The following is a 14,227-nucleotide window of genomic DNA, read 5'->3' on the forward strand; positions in this document are numbered from 1 at the left end:
CACTCGAGTACATATTGCCTCAAACTACCGTTTTCGTGTTCATGGGACCATCGTAGAAATCGAAGGGTAAACAACCTTTGCTCATCGTAATGCGCACAGGCAACTCCATGTGCGCAATCATCAGGTGGATAACACTTCTCGAATGAACGAGAAGCAACATGCTTCATATTAAACTTAACCAAAACAGGGCATCGCCCAGCAGTTTGTTTCCATCAGTGTTCAACCTGCAGCTAGTAATCTGAACACCAGCAAAAAACAGTTTAATTACAGAATGAGGGGGAGTTCGATTTGAATACATCCACCCAACTTAGAAACACATCACACCTAGCGCCCAGGGTCGGCGTCTCTAGCTGGATTTCGATCCGGAAGTAGAAGCACCAGCAAATCCATGTGCAAGTGACGCCTTCAGGGCTTCGAGCGCATCAGATGGCCCGCGTGGGTGCCAGTATAGCACTTGGAAGGCCCGAACAGCTGGAGCAATGACCTCTTTTCGAGACTAAAATTTTTTATCGTCAGCAAGAAGGCGGCCCATCACAGCGGGGATATTTTTCATATGAGTGCAGCCGGATGAGTATTGAGCAGCAAGTAGCGCCTCAGCAGCAACCCTCGAGCACCTAGCAGCAAGAGATGGTACACCGGCCTGCAAACCTGTAGAAGCTTCGATTAGCCAATCAGCCATTTCGGGCAGACCTTGGGCGTTGTCAGGCACGCTCGATTCAACTCCAATGGCCTGAAGGGTCTTGTGGACTTCCCGGCAGCAGGTGGAAAGCTGTTGGTTCATATTGCTGAAGGCAGTAACATACTGCTCAAGTTCAAAGGAAGTCGATTGCTTCACGCTATTGAGCTCTGATACGAGCTTGGAGTTTGATTTTTTCAGCTCTTCGTTCTCGAGCGCCAGATGCTCGAGTTCGGCTTCTCGATTTTGTAGCTTGTGCAAAAGTGCATCGCACGCTGCCTGTGCGTCTTCGGCGATACGGCACGCATCATCCCTCTCGACGGTGAGTCTATCAGCCCGAGCCATAATATCACGTCGTGACGACTCGAGATGGCTAACTCGATCTCGACTAGCTAGCCCTCGAGTCGAAATGTCGCGAAGAACTTTCTTAGTCACAGCGCGCTAGAGCCGAGCTAGACATAAGCTCTGAAAATAGCACATCAAGAATGTAAGCCCAAAAAGGAAGTTAGGCCGAAAACGAATATGTCAAAAAAAAAAGGTTCGAAATGCACCTTTGTGGCGGCAACTTCAAGAGCGTCAAAAGCGACGCCAACGGGGTACTTTGATAAGAATTCACGCTCGAGGTCAGCGCTAACAAGACTCGAAGCAGCGAGACTGGGAACTTGGCTCAGCGGAGATCGACTCATTACGTCATCAAGATTAAAAGACTCTGCTGCCGTTGACGATGAGCCTGCCTCCGGGAAGGTAGGAATGCCAAGACGACAAGCGCCCTCACCGTGGCATCTACGAGCGATCGTGCAAAGCACCTGATTTACAAAATCATCAGGAGGAGTGGGCACTCAAGGCTCATCGAACGAGCCGGATGCAAGCTCTCTGCTGTAGGCCTAAAGATTTAGACTCAAGGAGCATGGGCCGGAAAAACAGTAACATTTTCGACTTGGGCGCCAATAGCAGAATCTTGGGCAACAGCAGTGGGGCGAGGCGAGTCGGCAGCTACTCCGGTTTGAAGAGAAGCCAGGGGCACAGAAGGTGCCTCGACTCGAACAGGGTCGACAGCAGCTGGAGCTTGATCAAGTTCCTCCTCTGAAATCTCTAGGGGGTGAGCAGGAACTGAGAGAGGAGAGGAGCAAGGAGGAAGAATGAAATCAAAATGATCTTCACGATATACACTGGCAGGAGCAACTCGAATTCTTTTCGAGCCTTGAACAACTCGAATCCCCGTCAGCACCTTTACCTTCGATGGCCCAGAGTAGCTTGGCAGGGATAGGAGACGTATAAAGACGGCCCGAAGAAGATGAGTCCTCACCGTCGCCATCGCCGTCGCTCCCATCAATGTCGACCTCGACATCATCCTCGCTACCGCTGCGGTCAGCGTGGTCGGAGCTCGGGGAAGCTTTCCTTTTTCTCGAAGCACTACCACGACCATGGGAGGCGAGCTCCCGAACCGGGGCGATATCAACCTGAGAAAGCAACACCCGATTGAGGCTCAGGTTGCTTTGGGGGCCAACGAAGGCATCATGCTCCGAGACGGTATGGACCAAGGAGGTTAACGCCAATCTTCTCGGCCTTTTCAATCGGTAGAGCTAGAAGGACACACAACAAGTGCATAAATAATAACGAATAAATAATAGCAAGAAAGAAGATAACGATTGGACTTACTTTTTGTCACGCCCAGAAATTTACACCAAATTTCTGAACAATAACATGTATTAACTCTCAGTCTAGGCATCAGCCCGAATACACACTATGACAAATTAATACACAGTTTCATGACTTAAAAACAAATAAAAATAATTATCTATCGAAATACAGCGGAAAAAGAAAACAAACTAAACCATCTAATCTTCAGCTTCATCTGGCGATGACGGCTCCACACCACAGGCATTCTCGACGGCGGACTGAACCTCACTTCAACCTTTGGAACTACCTTCTTCTGACTTCTGACTCAGGCTCTGGCACTTGCTCTGATGGGGGAAAAATTAAGCAAGGCTGAGTACAAACCACCATACTCAACAAGTAACAGCCAAGAGGGGAGAAAAATGAATGCAATAGGGTATCAAGGAATAGGCTAAGGTTAACTTGCATAAAGCTGTAGTAATTTAGCAAAACAATAGATCAAATAGACTGAACAAAAGTAAAGTACAGTACTCGAAAATAACCAATCACTGTCCAACATTACACCATGTTACAACAGGCCCAAACCACTGTCTAGCATTACACCATACTGCAACAAGGTCAACCCTCTGCCCAACGTTAAACTACGTTGCGACAGACCCAAACCACTGCCCAATGTTACACCACATTGCGTAGGGCCAAACCAATTCCAAGATTAATCAAATTATTAAAGGTTCAACTAATCCCAGTGAATTTGTCAGTTCGCCCAATAACCGCGGGCACAGCTATTCGAATAGTTTTACTCTGCAGAGGTGTACAACTTTACCCACAAGACATGGCTCCCAAGCATGTCACCATGCCCCAATGTATCACTATGATACCTCAGTATGGAAACCATGATAAGACCTTTTACCTAACCCTCTCTAGACAATCGCACCACACTTCAGGTTTCGCCCCCTCCTTTACACCAAGTCGGGCAGCCCCCTCTTATGCCTACGTGAATCCGGAAGCAGCATAGGACCATCATTACACCATGATTCCCATCCATACTCCATCACGCCCACCCTTGTCTGGGTACGTCGAATAGGGACAAGCTAGACTACAAGTCTCACCGTTGCCCACTCTGGCTTGTGGTTAGTACGTGTAAGTCTTTCAGGGTTTCCCGAGAACCGGTCCTTAATTGCCATGGGCATGACTCTCAAGACCATGCACCCATAGCCCACCATAAACAATATTTTAGTTGTATTAATCCGCATCGGGAAATTAATAATCATCACAACTATTAAAGGTCTATCAAGTCTGATCAATAATTAAATGATAATTGGTGAGCTAGTTGAACTAAGCATGGCTAAGCATTGTCTAAGCTTATTTCTAGTCAAATTAACCCTGGGATAACAATGATAATAAATGGGAATCAACGTGTATAAAGGTAAATGCCCCATAGATAAATAAAATAAATAGATTTGCATAAAACATTGCATGTTTGAACGTAAAACGGGGGAATTTTATAAATATAGGCTCAATATGATCAAAGAAGGGTGCCACTTGCCTTGCTTAGACCCACGAGGAACTTCGGCGACGACTTCGAGAACGAACGACGCTTCAACGGGGTCAAAATCTACGACAAACAAGGCAAAACAAACAAAACAGGCTATAAAACTACTTAAACAGAGAAAGAAACTATTTTTAATAGATTCTTGACATTTTTTGGATTTAATGAAATTTGAATGGACCTAAACGGAGACTAGACGAATTAGCTATGAATTTTAGAAGATTAATTGTGTTTTTAAACTAAACAGAAAACCTTATTGAATTATTGCGCAATTATTGGAGGTGATGACGTCAGCAGGGAGAGAGAAGGTGTGCTGACAGGTGGGACCCACTGGCAGTGACAGAGAGAGAAGTGGAGGGGATGACAAGTGGGGCCCATGAGAGAGAGAAAGGGAAAAATGATGGGTGGGGGGTCCACCCGTCAGAGAGAGGGAGGAGGCTAACGGGTTGGGCCCGTGGAACAGAGGGAGGAGGGAGGCATCGGCTCGGCCGATAGAAGAGGGGAGCGGGGCGTCGGCCGGGGCATCAGTTCGGCCGATGGTGGCCAACGGAAGCCGGCGATGGCGACGGCCGGTGGCAGACGGCGAAGGTGGCACGAGCAACCAAGGGGTGACGGGCGGTGACCGAGAGGAAGGGATTTGTAGGTGGTGGCTGGTGCATAGGGCAGGGAGGTTGTTGGCGGCGGCCGTGGAAAAGGGGGCGACGCCGGGAGAAGTGGGGGTGGTTGGCGGCGGCCGTTGCGGGCACGGCGTCGGAAAGAGAGGGCGGCAGTTGACTGTGGCGGCGCGAGGGCGCGACGCGTCTGGGACGGCGGAGCGGGGCGGCGGCACGGTGCGGACGCACGGCGGCTAGCGGCGTAGCGCGAGGCGAGGACGTGGGCGTGAGCGGCGCAGCGCGAGCGCGGGGTGGCGACGCGATGACGACCCGAGAGGAGGCGACGACGATTACGATGGCGAGGGAGGCGAGCGGAGACTATGCGCACAAGCTCACGGCGATGGCTAAGGGGCGACGCGGCAAGGCGACCATCGGCGGCGCGAGGCGACAAGCGGCAGCGGCGGCTAGGCGCGCGCGACACGGCGGCGGTGGAGGCTTGCCGGCGAGAGGATGGCCAGGACACGGCGCGGCGCGGAGAGCGGAGGACGGGGACGGCAGCACGACCAGCAAAGGCGCGACGCGGTGGGCAGGCGCGCGGCGCGGCAGGAGGAGGAAGGAGATCCCGATAGGTGGGGCCCACCTGTCGGTGTCCCGAGGAGGAAGGAGGTGTTTAGGACTTCGGCCACGCAAGGCGACAGTGGGCCGTGGCTTGGCCCACGCACGGGAGAGAGGAGGGGCCGAATGGAGAGTGAGGGAGGGAGATGGGCCGGGAGGAGCTAGGCTGGCAGGCCGGCGGGGAGGGAAGGAAAGGAGGAGGAGATGGGCCGAGCGAGGCGATGGGGACTTCAAGCGTGGGTTGGGCTGTAGCAAGGGAGAATTGCGAACAGAACATGTACTCACAAAATAGAACTAAACCGTGCACGAATCAGAGATTCGCACGATGAATCAGATCCGAAACGCGAAACCGTGCACTGTTAGCGAAACAACGGCAGGATCTAACGACCCGTTAAATCGAGATTTAACGACTCGCTAAACCAGAAACTAGACGACTTTAACGTAAAATCAATTTACACGTATGACCGTAGATCGATCTCACGTTAGCTAATAGATTAGAAAATCTAAGCAATTACACGGTAGATTAAAGATAGATTGATTCGGTGGAGAGAAACCAGTTGGCGATGTGCTGCGAACAGGGAGCAGCAGGGATGCAGCTTGCTGCGCGGCTTCTGGACAAGAGGCGGTATGAGGCGGCTCGAGGTGCACAGGAGAGGGAGACGGTGAAAAGAGGCAAGGCTCTAGGAGGGTATTTATAGGGAGAACTAAAAATAAATCTAGTTATCCATCTCCTATTAAAAGTGAATAGATAAAATTCCAAAGGGATAAGAAATAGAGTCCTAATTAATTGGGATTAGTTTTACCGTGAGGGAGGGAGTTGGTGCTGCTCACGGCCAGGAGGGGAGATCGGGCAAGGAGGAAAAAAAGGGAAAGAGAAAAAGAAAAGGGAAAAAAGGAGAAAGAAAGGAGGGAAAAAGAAAAGAAAAAGGAAGGAGGGAAAAAAAAGAAATTGCCTCTAATTTTGCTGATTTTTGTTAAGTTAATTAGAAAAAACTTTATTCTCTGAAATTTAAATTTAAATCCTGTTAATCATTTAAAATGCTTTCGGAACATTTTAGAACATTCCGAAAAGCTTCCAATTAGATTGATTAAATTTATACACTGAGTTTCTCCTGAACTTTAATTAAACAAATTATTTTTAATGTATTATTTAATTAATTCTAGGCTTGGGAAAACTCAGGGCGTGACACTTTTCGAGCTATCATCGGGCTCGAAGGGGGGCAGCAAGTGGACTTGGTCAGGTTTGCAGAGTCGAATACTCCAATTGGCGGAAGTCGGCCACACCCTCAAAGTAGCGAATTCCTCAACCAGATCTCGAATACTGTATAGGAAGCATAGCTCCTTAACACAGCCCTCAATTTGTTTGAAGTTAGCAGACCGGGAAACCTGGGGCTCCGGCACGAAATCAGTTACGTCGCCACGAAACTGAAGAATGCGGTTCCCGCCAGTCCCATTAGGAGTCCCAACCTTGTGGTAAAACCAGCGAGACTGCCAATCCTTACCCCACTTCGTTCGAATTCCAGGAATGGGCCACAGATGATTTCGCCCGCTGCGAGTAAGAAAGTTCATCCCCCCAAAGTACGAGTTCCGCTGCATATAATGCCTAATGTTGTGAATGTACGCAAAGTCAGCACCATGAGGTTTCCCGCCACAGCTTCGAATCAACCATTCGAAAAACGCCTAAGCGAACAATAGCGCTAGGCATGAGCTGACACAATTCGATCTGATAAATACTCAACACTTCGCCTATCAACCGGAGCAGGGGAAGCGGAGGCCAGCATCGAAGTAGGATTGAAACACAACAGTATAGTCAGCATGTGTAGTAACCGGAAACTCCTCATTCTCACGAAGGATAACATCATCCGCTTTCCGAATTTGTTTCAACTTGATCATCCGGGACAGAATACTCGAGTCCATGCTGGTCGGCCCAAGCGAGCTGCTACTACCACGCGGCGAACAAGCCAGAGTTTTCGATTTGCCCCGGGGAGCAGGAAACTTACTGCTCTTCATGCTCAAAAGAACGGGAACGGTCGATGAAAGCGAAATGTTGTGGACGTTGGGACAATCAAACTCGAAAACCACAGGAATAGAACGACGAAGTCAAAGAACGCGCAAGGGGAGAGTAAGAATCCTCAGAGGGGCACCCCCCTTTATAGAGGACCCAGTGAGAGAACGCGACGGTTCGATTACCGAGGAGAGGTAAAAAAAATAAAAATATAATAAAAATGAAAATTAAAATAGAAAAATTAAAATAATAATAAATATAAAATAAATAAAATAATAATAATAAATATATATGTAAAATAATAATGAACATAATATCTGCATCGACCTTTTCGATCCAAGCACGCTACTCGAGACTCGTTTCGGCCGAATAGGGGAAAGGCGAGCCCAGCATTCTCGAAGGAACACGTGTTCGGCCAAAGCGAGTTTTCAACCTCACCCGTGAGGGGCTTGTTGGTACCGGCCCCTCCTTTCCATCCTATTCGCCTCAAAGCGAGCCTCAAAATGGCATGTACGGCCAAGATGCCTTGGTATTCATGTATCGTGCCTCCTGTGGCATGTTCGGTCAAGATGCCCTGGTGTTTGAGTATCATGCCTCCGGCATGTTCAGCCAAGATTTCTTGGTGTTCGAGTATCATGCCCCCGTGGCATGTACGGCCAAGATGCCTCGGTATTCGAGTATCATGCCTCTTGTGGCATGTTCGGCCAAGATGCCTCGGTATTCGAGTATCATGCCTCCTGTGGCATATTCGGCCAAGATGCCTTGGTGTTTGAGTATCATGCCCCCGTGGCATGATACGGCTAAGATGTCTTGGTATTCAAGTATCATGCCTCTTGTGGCATGTTCGGCCAAGATGCCTTGGTGTTCGAGTAAAACACTTAGGCACTACCAGCACCCCCTCGACGATCCGGACCAGGTCAGAATACGGAAGCTTGCCCGTCACGACTCCGAGGGATATTCTCGCCAAGATGCCTGGGGACCAGCTCTCAAGTGCACTCAAGTGCTGAAGACAGCTGGTGTGGTGGTCTCCAAGAAGCTACTTATTTTACTCTTGTACCCTTAGGCTCTATTAGTAACTACCTAGAGGTATTTGGGTCATTGTATAAGAGGTTTTCCGGGGCTATAAAAGCCCATACCCCTACCCTGTAGAACTCAAGGTTAATAAGATATACAGTACCAAGGCATTTCGAACATCGTCTACTTGAACTTGTTGTGTGTATGTGTGACTGACTTTTTCGTAGTTGCATGTATATTTTTTGTTCGTGACGCAAGGTCACAACAAATATTATTTATACTACTTTAAATATCCTATTTTAAATATCCCTAGTGGTTGTGGCAACGAATGTGTCACTCCATTGTTTTCTATAGTTTTTTTACAAATTAGCCATTAGTATTTCCTGATATTATGAAATAGTCGCTAATTAATTCAAACAGGTGATATTAGTATAGTGTACTGCTTTAAATATTCCTAGTGGTGGTTGTAGTAAATATGTCACTCCATTCTTTTCTATGGTTTTTAGTCATCGGTATTCATATTTGATTTAAACAAGTGATATGATTAAAAAATTATATGTCATTTTACAATATATTTTTATAGCAAAGTATGGATATTTTGCTAGTATTATGAAACACAATACATAACCTACAGTGTTAAAGTTGTGTATAAAGCTAATATGTCTGATATATACTTTGGTACGTACAGAGCAAGATAGCAGTGCATGCTAAAGCAAAACTTATGATAGAAAAATCAAAATCGCCGGCTAAAATTTCTATAACTCGGTGGGCCAAATTTTGGTACCAGATACCAATAGAGAGAACAGAGAAGCATCTTGGTTCTGCATTCCTCCTATCATGCATTTGGACAATGTCACCGTCCATCCATCCATTCGTATTACTAGCTAGTTAGCTAGTGGGTATGATCCATCGATCGATTTGATGCGTAGACACAACACAAAATATATACACAACAATTAATTAGGCCGATCAGTATTAATCCTTTTCGACGCTATTTCTAGTCTCCATATCTAACAGTAAGAGCAGAAAACGCGTACAACGCCCTAAAGCAAATTAACATCATTGTCAACTTTGTGATTAAAAGTGAAGAAGTTGACCCCGTAAAGCATTTTTTTTTTTTGCGACGCACATCGCCCATAGTCTATACTACTTAAAAAAAAGAAAGTAACGGTGGTGACAATGAATCTATCACCCCACCACCTACTTGTTTTCTTTTATCAACTATTCTATGTTCTTTAGTGTTAAAAAATAGTCTGTCTACGTGTTATTAATAGCTTATTTAATTTCTAGAATACAAGTTTACCCCTCTCAAAAAATTTATGAAACATTTGATGTACCATTGCAAAGCATGGATACTTTGCTAGTAACTAGTAATTAGTATAAAGCGACACTGTATTTGAAAGCGTGCAAATTATATAAAAAATATATAAAGTACATAGAGGAAACATATGTTTTTACGTGGTAAAATATGTCACCTCAATTTACTTTGTAACTCAATATACCGAAATTTAAAATGCAAATTTTGGTACTAGAGGTATTTTTTTCAAAGATGATAAAATTGTTCATAAATTATATATTTGATACTATATATGTTTAGATTTTTTTGTAAAATTTAAAGCCTAAAATAGAAAAACTATTTGCTATGTGTTGAGAAAGTAATGATAAAACATATATATTGAAAACTGCGTCGATGTCCAAATTAATCATCATTTTGAGAACGCCGCGTATGTACTTATAAGAAGGAAAATTCGGTTATTCTTGGAAGAGTATTTAAAGATATAAAATTTTTAGTATAAAATTTTGGCATTACATATATAGAGACACTAAAGTTTTACGTTAAAAATATTTTACCTCAAGTTACGAGCGATAAAATTGGTCATAGAAGAAACACACAACAATGAGATACAGAAGAGATATTTGGATAAACAACTGTTTTTTTTCTCTTGCCTGTTACCTGAGCTTATCTGAAACCATTAATTCCTATATGGAAAATGAACTTGTTTCCTACATTAATTAATTCTTGTTCCAATTAATTATCTGAACCCTTTAATTTGGCCGCATGTAGTGTGGGCAAATGATGAGTAGAACAGATTAGCGTACATTATATAGAATTGATATCTGAAAAGATTATAAAAGAGAAGAGATGGGAGGGTGAGTGATCAGTGCTACTCAGCTTGAATTAGTGGAAATATACTATTTATAAAGAGCATTTTTTCTATTCTTAAGAAGATACTATGAGATATCAATATATTTACATAAATAGAAAACAGTGATATACAGGAAAAGTGCTGGGAATGGAGGAAGATGTGGCAGTGTGCATGTCTTATGAGCTGAAGTATGTGCAGTAGTAGCTGTTGCTCCTTCCTTCCTTCCTTCCTTCCTTCCCCACCACCTGCACCTGTCGTCTCGTCTGTCTTCTCTTTCTCTGCGATGCGTGTCGTCTCCACTTCCATCTCTCATCTCAACATTACAGTACTTAGTTGATTGATTAGAGCTCCATCTCCACACGGCCTCCCTATTTATTGTGCTAGAGTTCCTTCTTCTCACTGCTTTGCTTGCTGTTCTTCATTTTCCACTCCAGACCACAGTCATCAGATCAGTCAACCAACAAGCAAAGCAGCAGCAACAACAACAGCTCAACAATAATCTGCCATGGCGCAGACGCAGCACCTGCAGGTGTGCTGTGCATACCCTTCTTCTCATCTCTCTCGATCGATCGATATCTTGCTTCTCTGTTAATTAACCAGCGCCATGCATGGCATCTCCTGCTTTCTTGCTTCTCCTCTTTTGCTTCTCGTATTGGATTTTTTGCCTAATCAACTCACTTGTGTCAGTAAAACTAACTTGCTCGACTAATCCTGCAAAGGCATGTTCGTTGATACTCTTCTTCATGCATCTTCAGTCCAAATTACTATCTGAATTAATCCCCCAAAAGAAAAAATAAATCTCTCGACACTTTTTTTTCTGGTTTCTTATCGATGTTCTTGGAATGCATGACGCGTCATCTGCAGGCCAGATAAAGTTATCTGCTATATTACTGTATTGCGCTAATCATCAATCTGTGCTGCTGCAACCTATTACAATTACACTCAGGCATCCGTATGTTTTTTTTGTTTGTCCTTTTGTATTATCTAATACTTGTCCCCTAGGTGCGGTGCCTACATGCGTGGATGAAATGAATAACAAATCATGCCTGATTTGAGAATAATTGTTTGGCCTTCACCAGTTTGAGATTCCTTCTCGTATCATACCATATATCCCCCCTCTGCTGAATGAAATGTACCATAATTTTTGTTCTGCATATGTACCTTTCGATAATCACTACCGTGTTATCTGTATGTGATACTCTGATTTGTAAATCCAACAAACTAATGTTCATGTCTCCAACTGTTTCTTTATGCTCCTTAATTGATTTGAAGGGGACTGCTACTGCTACAACTGTTCCATTGCAAGAAGAAGAAACAGCTTCTGATCACCATCGGAAGCAGCCACATCTCTCCATCGACATGCCACCAACAGCAACAGCAAACATGTCTGAAAGCAGCCTCTGCACACCTACAACTGCAGAAGCAGATATCACACCGACACCACCCAAAGGACCCAGCTTGGCACCTGCTGGTTCTTGTTCCAGCAGGAGCACAATTGCTGCCCCAAAGCCTCAGCGCTCGCCATCCTTCATGCTGAGGCAGACTGTCAAGAGCCTCTTGCCAGTAGGAAGCTTCAAATCATCAGTCAAGTTCTTCAACGCCAAGATTTCGAGGACATCGTCGCTCCCGGTGACCGATGTTTCGCAGGAAGCCGATAAAACTTCAACCACTTCTGCTGTTGTAAGTTCTTTGTGGCCAAGAGCAGCTTAATTATGTTCACTGTCACTGATGATTAATTTTCTCTTGTCTGATCGTCGACTTGAACCTGTCTGTGGTGGCAGGACAAAGCAGGTCACATATACCGGTCACAGTCACTTCCCATGAACATGAAGAAATTCAATGCAAAGAGTTTCAAGAGGATGAATTCACTCGGTGGCGTGTACCGCGTAATTCCTTCAACGCCAGCAGTCCCCATGACAACCAATGTCATCCCAGATATAGTGCCTACTGAACCAGGTTTAAACTGTTCATGATCAGTCATATAGTTCCTGATGTTGCAATTTGTATGTTCTGACGCATTGGGTTCAGGTGAGCTTGGTGAGGCTGGAGAGGACATACCGGAGGAAGAGGCGGTATGCAGGATCTGCATGGTTGAGCTGTCTGAAGGGAGTACAGACACTCTGAAACTGGAGTGTTCATGCAAGGGTGAGCTTGCTCTAGCTCACAAGCACTGTGCCATGAAATGGTTCACCATGAAGGGAACCAGGACATGTGAGGTGTGCAAGGAGGAGGTTCAGAACCTTCCTGTCACTCTTGTACGTGTTCAGAGCATGCAGGGTGAGACCAGCCATGTCCCTGCCAACAGATCAAGATACGATCGCTTCAGGTAATCTAATTATTATTATTAACAATCAGTTCAATTCCTTCTGCTGTTACTTGCAACGTCTGTATTCATCTTATAGTTGATTTGGTTACCTGCTTCTAGTTTGATAAGAATTAATTTTATATGTTCTTATATACTGTGACGTATTAAGACAAAAACACCCATTTCTAGAAGTAGAATGATGTGTGCCAATGGTATATTAACACTTAAAACACCTAGCCATGTAGTCTGTGACGTATGAACTGATCTTAATTAGTTTTGTGGATGATCGATCAGAATGTGGCAGGGAGCACCAATCCTTGTGATCGTCAGCATCCTCGCCTACTTCTGCTTCTTGGAACAATTGCTGGTACGTCATCACGTAGTACGTGTCTCTCTTGCTGGTAACAAACACGTCTGAAATATGTTTCCTAATCAATTGCAGGTTGCTCGTAATGGTATTGCAGCTCTGGCAATATCGCTGCCCTTCTCATGCATCCTTGGCCTCTTCTCCTCCTTAACCACAACAAGCATGGGTACGAGTGTCATATAGTAACTAGTATTTACACACTAGATTATAACTAATCGCAGCATGAAAGCTTAATTTAATATGTTTGTGAGTGCAGTGGCAAGAAGATATGTGTGGATCTATGCGACAATTCAGTTTCTGTTCGTCGTCTTCTTCACCCATCTCTTCTACAGATATGTAAGCAGCATACTAATCGAAGGACCTCAATTTGACTTGCCTAGCTATCTAGAACACTGAGACTGACAGTAACGTGTGTACATACGCACGCAGCTTCATTTGCAAGCCGTGATATCGATCATCCTGGCCACCTTTGCCGGCTTCGGAGTAGGGATGACCGGCAACTCCATCATCGTCGAGATTATACGGTGGAGGGCAGCACGGGCGCCGGCGCCGGCGGCTCAGAACCCACGCCGTCGTCCTGGTGGTCGCAGGAGCCACGCAGCAGCAGCACAGCAACCAGCAGAAGCTGCCAACAACGAGCAGCAGCGAAATGCCGGCACCGACGTTGAGAACCCTGCACCCGTTCTTGGAGCCGGAGGAGCGTAGTAGACAGGTCACAGGTAACTCCGGTTCAGATGATAATGGTGATCCGTGGCCTGAGATGGAGGTTGGGGCATTATATTGCTATGACATATGGGATACGCTTGCTGTATAAATTAAATTTATTTATGGTCCAACAAACTAGGCATGGAGTTGATTTTTTTTTGGTCAGGTGGATGCACAATCCAGTTCGATCGATCTTGTCTCCATTTTATATTTCTTTTCTTTTTTTATTTGTTTAAGCTTATGTGAAAGAATACAGTATATGATGAATGTGTACAAAGTCGAGTGAAGTATGTCAGACATGTATATCTGCTTGAAATCTAGCCTGCAGTATATAAAAATTGTTGCCGGCCTTGCTCTGCTCTTGGCTTAATTGGTGAAAGATGTAAAACACTTGCAGAATTCGATCATCAGGAAAGCATGTGTTGAAATAAACTGTTCATATTCCAGAAATCATTCTGAACTAACAAGTTTGGTCATCTAGCTAGCTAACTTTGGAATAGAAAAAAAAACTAAAGTGGATTATGTTTGCCTTGGAAATTAAGAAACTAATAAACTCATCTCTTGTCTACTACTACCACTAGACAACTCACTTTGTATTTCCAGCAGCAGAAGAAAAAGAAAAAAAAAGAGATGG

The 14,227-nt window shown here is 45.0% G+C and overlaps 1 protein-coding gene across 3 annotated transcripts; it reads left to right on the forward strand.

The window, feature by feature from the left end:
* The first annotated feature begins 10,429 nt into the window (after positions 1 to 10,429).
* Positions 10,430 to 13,942, forward strand: LOC102716494. 3 transcript variants are annotated; one of them, XM_040523432.1, is made up of 8 exons: positions 10,430 to 10,745; positions 11,219 to 11,896; positions 11,998 to 12,172; positions 12,245 to 12,542; positions 12,816 to 12,888; positions 12,964 to 13,054; positions 13,145 to 13,224; positions 13,318 to 13,942. In XM_040523432.1, the coding sequence occupies exons 2-8, from the start codon at positions 11,342 to 11,344 to the stop codon at positions 13,591 to 13,593; spliced, it is 1,548 nt and encodes a 515-aa protein (XP_040379366.1). In that variant the 5' UTR covers positions 10,430 to 10,745; positions 11,219 to 11,341; the 3' UTR covers positions 13,594 to 13,942. The 3 variants fall into 3 exon arrangements, with proteins under 3 accessions (XP_040379366.1, XP_006653096.1, XP_015692364.2); XM_006653033.3 differs by having other exon boundaries at positions 10,431 to 10,745; positions 11,489 to 11,896; XM_015836878.2 differs by lacking the exon at positions 10,430 to 10,745 and having other exon boundaries at positions 10,755 to 11,896.
* Positions 13,943 to 14,227: the final 285 nt, after the last annotated feature.

The sequence above is a fragment of the Oryza brachyantha genome, chromosome 4, assembly GCF_000231095.2.
Source record: "Oryza brachyantha chromosome 4, ObraRS2, whole genome shotgun sequence".
Classification (NCBI taxonomy): Eukaryota; Viridiplantae; Streptophyta; class Magnoliopsida; order Poales; family Poaceae; genus Oryza; species Oryza brachyantha.